The sequence below is a fragment of the Otolemur garnettii genome, unplaced genomic scaffold (genome assembly GCF_000181295.1).
Source record: "Otolemur garnettii isolate 467f Iridium unplaced genomic scaffold, OtoGar3 scaffold00048, whole genome shotgun sequence".
NCBI classification, from domain to species: domain Eukaryota; kingdom Metazoa; phylum Chordata; class Mammalia; order Primates; family Galagidae; genus Otolemur; species Otolemur garnettii.
In genome coordinates, this window is record NW_003852443.1 from 7,444,973 (window position 1) to 7,457,299 (window position 12,327).

Consider the following 12,327-nt stretch of genomic DNA (forward strand, 5'->3'; position numbering starts at 1 on the left):
CCTGTGGTCCCAGCTACTTGGGAGGCGGAGGGAAGAGACTCGCTTGAGCCCAGGAGTTGGAGGTTGCTGTGAGCTGTAACGCCACGGCACTCTGCCCAGGGTGACAGCTTGAGGCTCTGTCTCAAAAAAAAAAAAAAAAAGAGTCAAAGAATGAAGGTCACCTTTTAAATAATAGCTCTGGATAAAGAAAATTCTTCTTTCACTATTACAGTTTAAAAAGAAAGAGAAGAAATAGTGATCTTTTCCAAGATAAAAATCTAATAAAACACTATACAAAAATGTATTTTCGACTCCCTCTGAACAACTATAAAGACAGTCTAATCGTTAGTCAAGTGTTTGAGCATAGGCGAGGCCTTTCCACTGGAATTTGGAGTCGGCCAGAACTGGAGTGGGAAAGGCATCTGTGGAAGGGTTGCAGTCACCTTCATCTTTTGCTCCAGGGTCAGGTTAGATAAATAGAAACAGTGTCTTCTTCTCCTAATGGGCCTTCTAATTTTACTGCGAAGTAGAACTGGGCCTGAGTGAAACAGTTTTCTGAATTCATTTGTCACAGTTCTAACTTGACTTCTAGCTCTGCGAGCCTGTCATGCCGGGCAGGGGTAAAGGTGTTTTCAAAGTCACAAATACATTCTGTGTTTATATCACCCTTCAGATGACCCTAGAATATATATAGATCATTCTGATTACTTACCACAGCTTTTCCAAAACTCAAAGAATAAAGGACTCAGTCTTTCCTGTGTAAATTTTTATGAGATCCTACCTAACATATACATTGCAATTTTAACTGATTACTGGGCTGTAGGCCCTATCACTGACAGGGATTAGAAACACCACCAAAAAGTTCTACATAAAAGAGAGGCTGCACATTTTCACCCAGCAGCAGTAATCTACCTGGGTCGGAGGGGAATGAACAGAATCACATGAAATTCCTCCTAGGAGATTAGCAGGTGACTGGAGTCCAGGTAACAGGTGGGTTCTGTGGTCTCAATTTAATCTCCTTCTGCTCACCATGGTCATCACACAGCAGTTTTACCTCCAGAAACCTGACAGTGACTGATGCTTTTGTTAAAAAGGTTCATTACTGAGGCAATCGAGTGAAACCATTTTGCAGCGGGTTTGGGAGATGGTGAAAGTAGGGACTTTTCCATAAATGTCTGGAAATGGAGCTGGCAGGGGAAATAGCCTTAATAATGTTTTGTTGTTGCTGCTGCTGCTATTGGCTCCTTCAGAGTCACTAGTGTCTGTGACACAGTGAACCAGGGACGTTAAGAGAAGAATGTGCTCTAAGCTCTGAAGAATCACAACTCCACCTCTCCAGTTTTCCAAGGGCCTTCTTAGAATGAACTTAAGACCTAGGAAGATGCATTACAGGAAGATTCATATTCTTATGCCTTTTTTCTTAGATGTCATATATGTCTTAAATATAGCTGAGATATAAGTTTATAGAGATCCATTAAACTATTATCTCTAATTTTGTGTGTATTTGAAAATGTCCATTAAATAAATTTAAGAAAAAAAAGTCCCACCAAGGAACATATGAATATTTTAAAATGTGTTAAGAAGAAATATCCATGATCTCAGTACCACAACTGTGGATTTAATATGTTTAAGAAAGCACTCATTTGGAAAAATGGTTTAATAAGCTACGAACCTATGTAACTTGTATACACCTCTCATTTATCCATCTTCAGCTGATTATCTACATTTCATAGTTATGGCAAACTGATATTAGTATAAAATGTACTTTCATAGTAATTTTTTACATACAGTGAAAATTAAGCAAAACAAACAATGAAAAATTATTGAACATTTATTAGCTTCACATCACAAGGTATTAGGTCAGTAAGTAGGGTTCTGTATGTGCAGAAATATGCAATTTTTAAGTTAAATTAACTGTAAAGATTTTCTATTCTTGAAGGTCACATTATATCTGGACAGTTTACCCTTGCAGAAAAATATATCACTTTGTATGACCAATGGATAGAATAAATAGCTAGAAAGACGTAAACTGTAAAACAGTAAAATGTAAGGAACCAACAGAGGGAAACTGAGGGATGTGGCAGAAAGGAGTGGAGAGTTTATCTGTTTTGATGACCATTGTGGTAGCAGGTAACTGACTGACATCAGCTAAGTTTGGCTCAGAGGCTATCTGCCTAGCAAGATCACAACAGAAGCTGAAACCGAAAATCAGAAAAGAGAGGCAAGTTGAAATTTTGGCTAGTTGTGTATGTTCTTATAGGGGCCAGAGCATGTTGACCTGGTCACCTGTCAATCTGCAATGCCCTGAGCACCTATAGGTGTGTTTCCCTCTCACACATTAAAAGGACAATGTGTAAGACTAGTTACAGGAAGGAAGAAAGGAAATACCACGTGGAAACCTTGCTCCTTAGTATACTTACTGGGGTGGGGTGGGGGTGTGGTGTTCACAAATATAATATGTTCCTCAGTGCAAAGGGAACTCCCTCCTCCTCTCCATATAAAAGGAGAATCAGTTGTAGTTATTTCTACTTTAAGATGTCTAAATCACTACACTTCTGTCTCATGGGCAAGGTCCCCCTCAAAGAGGCTGTTACCTCTTTTCTCCAGTTGATTCTTTCACATCCCCATAAGAACTGGTTCTAGACGGACAAGTCTTCTCCTGCATGCTCCTCCTCACTCCCATCTTTTTCATGGTTGCTTCCATCTCTTTTTTCCCAAGGAATGTACTCTAATTATGATGCTACGTCCCCTGACTTTTCAGATCCTATTTAAATTCTTCCATCCTTCTGTCCTGGTTCAAGTCCAGTATCATCCTTGTTGTTTGTTTCTTCGCCTTGTTGACTCCCAACAGTACAAGGAAACAAGATGCTACTGTCTACATTCTGTTGGACAGATGTAGATTATGGGCATAAAGTACTTAAAATGACTTCCTTTTCATCTCCACGTCTCTTTGTGGTAGAATATTCACTTATCTCATTCTCTCTTCCAGCTCTTAATAAAGAGGTGCCAGTTGCAAGAGACAGCTGGCCCAACTACCCAGCCGAAATCCTTGCTGTGTAATTAAGGGCTGAAAGGGAGAACATGGAAGGAGAGTGGCAGCCGGCAGCGGCAGAGCTGTGAGATACAAGTCATGAGACCTGGACTTTCACTTGGGCTCAGGCCATTTTCAGTAGAGTGATGCTTGGCAAGGTCCTTACTCTTTGGGTGTCCTTTACAGTTCTCCCCAATCTAAAATTTAAAAAATAACAGAGTCAACCATGCTATTCTCTTGAAATACTATCCTAGCTTTTTCTTTTCTTCTACCAACAAACGTCTCCTCAATGTTTGTCCTGCTTTGTTGGCTTCACCTGTCATCATCTTTCCACTTCTCAACCTGGTAACTTGGCTCAGGTTTCTAGCACAAAATCCCAAGTCTTTGCAGCTGCTCTGCTTTACATCTCTGGAAGGCTGCTGGTCTCTGGACTCTGTGTGTCTCCTAGTTCTCCCCCTGATTTTAATACATTTGCTCTCACCTCAGTATCCTGTAAAACTTAGTGAACCCCTGCCCTGTGCCAGTGACTGTGTGCGTGCTGGCATGTAGCCCTACCGCTATTTTTGTATTGCATTGTACCTGCTGGCAAAGACAGATGTTGCTCAAACAACCCCACACATAAGTGCAAAGTTCTAGCCATCATAAGAGCTGTGAATGAGAGGAACGTTGTGCTGGGAGGATTTGGTCCAGTCTTGTTTGTTCTTTGAGGAACTGACAGTTGACTAATACCTGAAGTATGAGTAGAATGAAGGTAGGGAAGGAGGAGGGTGAGGAGAACGGTGTCCCTGTTGGAGGAAAAAGCAAAGTTCAGGAGCAGAAGGAGTCTAACACAGGTGAAGAATTTAAAGAGGGTAGGCATAAAAGGTGGAGAGATTGATACAATCAGAAAAGGGAGACGGGAGCTAGAGCATGCCAGTCCTGAGAATCCACATAAGAGGGTCTGTCTCTAAATCAATGGGGAATCGTTATTGTGTTTGGGGGTTGGGTGTGGTGAGTGTGTGGATGTGGCTGAGAAGATCTCTGTGGCTGAAGTGTGAAGAATGGAGAAATGGATTGGAGAGGGGATGCTGTTAAGAAAAGGCTGCACTTATCCAGGAGACAGATGACGCTTTGCATGGTGGGGATGGAGAGAAGCAGCAGGCATATGCAGGAGATAGAGGATGAAACCAGCAGGTCCTGGTAGTAGCAGGATAAGGGAGAGGGATGTGTCTTGGTTTGTGGCTGATGGGGCGTGGCCAGTTCCCAGCTGCTTCTCCACTTGATTCCCGAGTGTGGGTGCTCCTCATCATGTCAACTCCATTTTATCTACTTTCCCTCCCTTGGTGCCTCTTTAATTTTCAGGCTTAAACTCCTAGTTCTACAAGATGTCACCCAAACCTAGAATACTGTTTACTCCAGATCACAGACTGGTGACCCACTTGGCAGATATTTATGTTTTCTTTACCCTGTGCTTTGAAATTAAAGAAGTAGGAGTGTACAGAAGATTTAAAACCCAGAAGCTTTCATATAAAAATCTCTACTTGAAACTCTTAAAACAGTTGGAAGCTCCATGAACACAGGGCCCGTCCTGCCTCCTGTGAACAGCTGGTCAGAGAGCTGAGCCTGTTGACTAAGCAAGTGTTTTCTTCTGCGCTATGGCCCTTGACATCTGCTCACCACATTCACTGAGGTCTTGTTTGGCCACTGCAGGCATTAGTCTTTAAACTAGTTTAAAACTAACTTAGTTTTAGTCCAGTCACCTCAGAATGTAGAATGCTTAGCCAATGCTAAAAACTGGGCCGGGTGTGGTGGCTCATGCTTGTAATCCTTGTACTCTGGGAGGGCAAGACAGGTGGATTTCTGGAGCTCAGGAGTTTGAGCCAGCCTAAGCAAGAGTTAGACCCAACCTCTACTATAAATACAAAACTCAGCGGGCATTGTGGTGGGCACCTGTAGTCCCAGCTGCTTGGGAGACTGAGGCAAGAGGATCTTTTGAACTCAAGAGTTTGAGATTACTGTGAGCTAGGATACCACAGCACTCTACCAAGGTTGACAAAGTGAGACTCTGTCTCAAAAAAAAAAAAAAAGCTGACTGAAGCTGGGTCAAAATCCCACCATCTTTCTACTCTTATACCAAATCGTGCTATCACTGAACTTTACCATCCTGTCACTTGGCAGTTAGTGCTCTAGCAACTGTTTTTTTGTTTTTAGACTGAATCTCAAGCTGTTGCCTTAGGTTGAGTGCTGTGGAGTCAAAGCTCACAGCAACCTCTAACTCTTGGGTCAAGTGATCCTCTTTCCTCAGTTTTTCTATTTTTAGTAGAGACAGGGTCTTGCTTTTGCACAGGCTGGTCTCATACTCCTGAGCTCAAGCGATCCACCCACCTCAGCCTCCGAGAGAGCTAGGATTACAGGTGTGAGCCACCACGCCTGACCTGCTATAGCAACTATCAAGCCAGTGTATATGACCAGTTGTTTCTTTAAGTATTGGGGGAAGTTTATGTTTACACATTTAAATTCCTTACAGTACACCTTATTATTTACTAACATAAAAGTTATGTGTATTTCATATTATTATGAAGAGTCCAAATGTTACTATATAAAAGCTTGCTCATATCACCTTTCTTTTTTCTTCGCAATTTTCTTCTAGAACTCTTAGAACGATCCCTAGCCCTTTTAAACAAAAGTCAACAACTCACTGAGTTCATAGAAAAATTCAAATGTGATGGGCCAAATGTGAATCCCGAGTTGATTCAGGAAGCGCACAGCAGCTGTCTGAAGATTGACAGCCTCCTTGAACTTCTGCAAGACAGGAGACGGGGATTAGACAAGTGCCTGAAGCAACAGCGGCAAGAACTGGGTCAGGTTCTGCAGATGTGCCAGTGGGACCAGCAAGAAAACCAGGTAACCCAGAGGGGCATCGGAGGCTGTCCTGGCCCTGGCTGATAGTCGTTATGTAGATTAGTCATGCCATGTGACATGCTCAGGCTTCATGGTCAAATCCTTTGGTCCTTGTTCCAAGGCCTTTCACTCAAACTACCATGTTGTTTTCACAAGTAATATTCAGAATTTTTTTTTATTTTCTTTCATTGTAATATTGATTTTACAACTGGAAGAACACCCACGGGGAGTTTGGAAAGGACAGTAACCTGTTCTTGGATTCTCATTTCCTTCCAGATCACTACTTGTAGACAGATTTTTTAAAATTCTAAAATGTTAATTGCAGTTTTCTTGGAAGTTGGATAGGCATTATGGTGCTGAATTTTACTAGATTACTGCTAACATCAGTTAAAAAAAAAAAGTCTGTCATCCCAAAATAGAGATAATGTCAGAAGAGTAATCTGGTGCCAGTGAAGAAATATAAACTAGGCCTATGGCTGACGCTGGGTGGACAGCAGGCTTTGGGGGCTGATGGGTTTGCAGGCTCCTGAGAGCTCATTACTCAAGCAGCAGGCACAGTGCTGATGGGTTGTGAGCATGCTTGGGAGCATTCCTTCCATCCTGATCATTTCAAGGTAAGAGCCGACAGAACTCTCTTTACAAACTCCCCAATTCAAATAGATGGGATACATATTGCAATATTTCTGATTGCCACAATCCCATACTCAAATCTATACAGATTAAGTAAAAGAAATGTTTAAGGAGAGATGATGCAGAGAGAGATCTGCTGGTGTTGGGCCTCTGTGGGTTTGGTTAAATGTATAACGCTATCCATCATTACAGTATCATACAGAGTGTCTCCACAGCCCTACAACCCCTCTGTGCTCTGCCTGTTCGTTGCTCCCTCCCCCAGCCTCCCACAACCACTGAGCTTTTCAGTGTCTCCATAGTTTCGCCCTTTCCGGAATGTCATAGTTAGACTCATGCAGCCGTAGCCTTTCCAGATGGGCACTTCTCACTTAGGAACGTGCATTTACGTTTCCTCCGTGTTGTTTCAAACTTGGTAGTTCATTTCTCTTTAGTGCTGAATAATATTCCATTGTGTGGATGTACCACGGTTTGTCCATCCACTCATCTACTGAAAGACATCTAGATTGCTTCCAAATCTTGGCGGTTATAAATAAAGCGGTTAAAAACCACCACGTGCAGCTTTTTGTGTCCATGTGAGTTTTCAGTTCATTTGGGCAAATAACCAAGGAGTGTGATTACTGGATTGCATGGAAAGAATATGTTTAGTTTTTTTTTTTTTGTTTTATTTTGTTTTTTTTTATTGTTTGGGGTTCATTGAAGGTACAAAGAATTAGGTTGCCCTGATTGCATTTGTTAGTTTAAGTCCTTCTTATAATTGTGTCCCACACTCAAGAGGTATGTCACACACTGTGACCCCCATCTCCCTCCCTCTCCCCACTCCCTCGTTCTGCTATCCCCCACCTTCAATTGATTTGAGTTTTTATTTTATGAGAATATTAGATCTTATATTAGGCATCAATTCTGATATGAATCCAGTAGACAATCTTAATATATGTTTAGGTTTTTTTTTTTTTTTAAGGAAACTGCTGTCTTCAGAAGTGACTATATTTTATATTCCCATCAGCAATAGCGAGATTTGCTATTGCTCTGTGTCTTTGCCAGCATTTGGCGTTGTCAGTGTTCTGGATTTTGGTCACATTAATAGGTATATAGTGGTATCTTTTATTTTATTTTAGTTTCTGTGGTTTTGAGCCAGGGCTGGCCCTGAACCTGCCACCTCTGCCATATGGGGCTGGTGCCCTACGCCTTGGAGCCACAGGTACTGCCCTGTATAGTGGTATCTTATGGCTGTATTAATGTGCCTCACCTTTAAACTGGAAACAACACTTAACTCACAGAGTTGTTCTACAGATTAAAGGAAATATGTGTAAAATATGTAGGTGTAATACCTAGCATTTTAAAAGGTACTTCATAAACGTCAGTTTCCTAACCCTCCCTCCAGTGGTTAAGCCTTACAATTTATGGATTCTTTCTCATCCAACCCAGGTTCTTTCCCCCGCTTTAGCATTACTGTTGTTATATGTGTTGGAGTCTCCTAATTCTGTTTAGTTGTCAGAGGCTGTGATAGCCATGGTCAGGCTTTAAGATGCACATTCGTAGCTAGGAGAATAAGGCTTCCACTTAGACGCCATTCCTAACAGTCCTTGAACCAAACATAATTTAGTTATAATTAGAGGAATAAAATTTTAAATATAATCAGTCAATAAGTAAGGTAGTTATTTCCTTAAATATAACATTTAGACGCTTAATGTTAAAACACTTAGTGTTAATGTTTTTCACACTCACACTGCTGGAATAATTAATATGGGTGTCTGTTGTCTCTTCATTCCTATAAGAGAGCAGATTTGGGGGCCAGGCTATTGGCTGGGCTCAAATCCTTGCACTAGCATCTACTACCTGAGCAAACAAGAAATCATTTTATCTCCATGCAATTCAGTTTTCTATAAAAATGTGGATAATAATAGCACGTACCTCAAGGTGTTATTAAGAGGATCCAAAGAGTTAGTATATGTTAAGTGATTGGAACAGTCCCTGGCACAGAGTAACTGCTGTCTTGGTATTAGCAACTGTTACATATTACATTCTCTCCAACTCCCAGCCCAACTACCATCAGGCTCAAGTGAAGACTCTTCCAATTAGCAACTGTTACATATTATATACTCTCCAACTCCCAGCCTCACTACCATCAGGCTCAAATGAAGACTCTTCCTATTAGCCACTATTACATATTACATACTGTCCAGTTCTGAGCCCCTCTACCATCAGGCTCAAGTGAAGACTGATCTTGGATTAAAGGCCAATGTCACTATTTATTTTGAGTTTACAGGATATGATCAAATAAATGTCACTTTTATAATCTTAACAGTCATCTTTGCTCAATGGGCACTGAAATAACAATTTAAAACAAAAAGATACTAATATTTCTTCCTGCTGGTGACTTAATAATGCTCATTTGTTAAAAATGTAGGGATCACTCTCCTTGCAAATGATTGCCATTAGCATTTCGGCACACTGCCTCCTTCTAGACTTATACAAGCATGAGCGTAGTCACAGGCACACCCGCATTTACTGAAGAAACAACTAAACAAACAAAAACGAATGGGATGAACCCCTAACTCCTGTATTATAACTTAATTTTTTATTAAATTGAACAAATCATAGACATATTCTTGTATCAAAAGTAGAATAAGTAATTTTAATGTGTATATAGTAATACAAGTTATATTCTGCTATTTGAATATAACCATATCTTTAGCAATAATTTAAATAGTATCTTTATGAAGAAGTAGAATCTCTTCAGTTTCTTCATATTATAAACAATAATTAATGCTTACTATGTTGATAATTATGTGAACCAGGAAACATTGTAAAGTCCAGGAAGGTATAAGCGTAAATTATCTTACCTGAGTTCCTAAGTTTTTCTGAGCATTTTATTCTAAAGTTTTGTTAATCCTACAGTGGTCAAAAAAAAAAAAAAAAAAAAGAAAGGCACACCACACTTGTGTCACTGTGTTAGTTTGGGTTTTATGATGATCATGTAAGTGGATGATCCACCTGACAATCCCTGAACACTGTGGAAGAACGTTTTATTAGAGGGCAAAGATTTTTTTGTCAGTTCTGTACCTACTTTAAGGGAATGTGGAAACTGCCAAACTTTCTTAATAAAATATCAGCTTTGTCAATCATGTTAACCACTTACAAGCAAAGGGAAATTAAGTGGAGAATTAGAACAAAGATTACTGATGAATAATAATGTGGATGTCTGACTATCTGACGTGTCTTTTCTCACAAGGGCTACTTACTACAAGGTACATTTAGCACTTCTCTATTCTAAGTGTTTATGGTCTAATGCTTTGAGCTATAGTAGTTTAGCTAAGTCTCCTTTGGAAAGGACATTAGGGGACCAGCGTTGTGGCAACTGAAGATTTCCATCAAATGCAAAAAAACAATAATGAAAACCAAATCCATTTCTATCTTAATCAGGATGCAATAGTCTTGTAGACATAATCATAGAGTGTTCTTTCTGTGTCATCGTGTTTCAGATATAAAATATGCCCTTGTTTTACATTTAAAGATGAACAGCTGACCTTTCTTTTCAGCTCTAGCAGCATCTTCGGCATCTTATTTTGCAGATAATCTGCTTCATTAATGAAAATCAGAAGCAGCTTGGAGTATTTCGTGCATAATTAATTATCCTGGCAAGAAGATGTATGAATGTAATTTTTCTCAATTGCTCCAATCAGGCATAAGTGAGACCAACAAATACATTAAACTAAGTTATTCCTGGTTTCTTTATCCAAGACAGTGTCAAGGATGTCTAGGAGAATTAAGACATGAGGGCAGACAATCTCTTTTTACTACCCAGATCACATCTACTTATAAGATACACGTCCTGGGGGGTAGGAGATAGGGTGCAAGGATGATAGAGTTCACATATGGAAGATCTTGTGGCTTTATAATTTGAGTACAAAGCATATCATAATCATGCAGTATATTCCTGGTTAACAGGCAGTTAAAATGATGTCAGAGCTGACAGATATAAGCACAGCCTCTGGACACCTTTCTTATGCCTGGTCGTCATCTGTAAGACTGGGTGTGTGTAAACGGACACACTTGTGTGTATTTTTTTTTTATATAATGCCTCTTTCTAACTAGGATTCAGAGCTTGGGTGATTGAAAAGCTTAAATTCGTGTGAGATAACATAGAGCCTGGTAAAGATTTTAAAAAAAATCTTTCTTTGAAAATAGCTTTCAAACATTGGCTGGCATAAAACCTAAATAAGGGTTGAATTAGTTTAGTAATACTAGTATCCAATAGTTTGGTCCAGTAACAAATATAAATGATTATCTACCTACTTGTAGATTAAAATTTGTCTCAGAATTTCATTTCAGCACATGGGCTCTAGGTGCTCTAGAGCTCTCCTGAGGACATGGCAGCCGCGTTTGCAAAGTGTCTTAGTGTTTGTGGGGAAAAGTAACAGAAACCTCTTCTAACTGGAATGCATGTGGATCATTACTGTTTTCAATGGCACTGTCAGTCAAAGGTATCCAAGGCACAGTAACGGAGGGACTCTGGGGAGATGCACAGATACCAACTTGTTGGCTATGCGACTTTGAGCCAGTTATTGGGCCTTGGTGCTTCAGTTTTCTTTTTCGTAAAATGAGGAGAATAGTAATATCTACCTACACATGTGTTACCAAAATAAACAAGATTGCGTATTTTGAGCACAGGTTGGCTCTAATACTGTTCAAATAAATGTTTACTATATCACTACCTGTTTCGGTGGCCACTATCTGGGCTTTACCAGATAATCACTGGCATATAAAATCTTACATATTGGCCAGATCCCATACCAATTTGCTAAACCAGTAAGTAATCTTAGCTTTCTAAAATGTTCTGAGGAGGGGAATAAGTAACATTTTATGGCTTAGTATCTAGCCTAGTTTATTCAAAACATCAGTTTATCTACAAGATAAAGTCGAAAATCAGTTTTTCCCACCCTAACTTCTATACCCTTTAGCAATTTCTTTAGCTCATTTATACTTATTATAGTTGGTCACATTTTCATTTCATTTGGTTTGTCATTCTGTATACTGTTAAACTGAACTGATGGTTTAACAACATTTGATTAAGCTCCTAAATAAATTGATAAGAGGATGTGGGACACATGCTGTGATCAAATTCAATCCCAGAAGTAATGTGCGTGCGTGTGTGTGTGTGTGTGCGCTCTCTCTCTCTCTCTCTCTCTCTCTCTCTCTCTCTCGTGTGCACTCCCTGGGGAAGACTCTGGGTTGTTCCCAGCCCTTGCACCCATGATTTGACAAACTACATGCTGTGCATGAGGTATCTGCTAACCCCCGGCTGCCTGTGTATCTCCTTCCACCTCTCTGACTCCTTTTCTTCTTCATTGCCCAGGTGTTGGAGATTATTGGCTTTCCTTTTCTCCTCAGCACTGCTTATACCAAGCTGGCCAGAAGTGGGACTCGCTCCCTACTCTTCCCTCATCCTCATGGTCCCCAAAGACTAGCCAAAAGGTCCAATGATTTTTTTTTAATGCATTTTACAGGGAAACTCATAAGCAAGCATACTTATGCTTGCTTTTAACCCTTTTAAAGTATACTAAAATAAATAACATACTTTAAAAGGGTATAAACATTCTTTAAAATTGAACAATCATTTCTCCTCTCAGTATGATAGATTTGGACTCATTTTGACCAACAATCAGGGGTTTAGGCCAGAAGTTCAGCATGAAATCCATTAAGGTACGTGACCTACAACCTGGCATGGTGATGTGAAAATGTCAAACTTTGGTCCTACTTTTAAATACCTTTGATTTCTCCCTCTCCCCTCCCTCTGTCTCTCTCTT

At 40.0% G+C, this 12,327-nt stretch overlaps 1 protein-coding gene across 3 annotated transcripts in view; it reads left to right on the plus strand.

The window, feature by feature from the left end:
- Window positions 1–12,327, plus strand: part of CCDC141 (coiled-coil domain containing 141) — a 187,236-nt gene that overhangs the window by 57,183 nt on the left and 117,726 nt on the right. For all 3 annotated transcript variants that reach the window (XM_003791474.3, XM_023514171.1, XM_023514172.1), the window contains exon 6: window positions 5,640–5,893. In XM_003791474.3, the coding sequence (XP_003791522.1) occupies window positions 5,640–5,893 (254 nt within the window). The remainder of the gene's footprint in view (window positions 1–5,639; window positions 5,894–12,327) is intronic.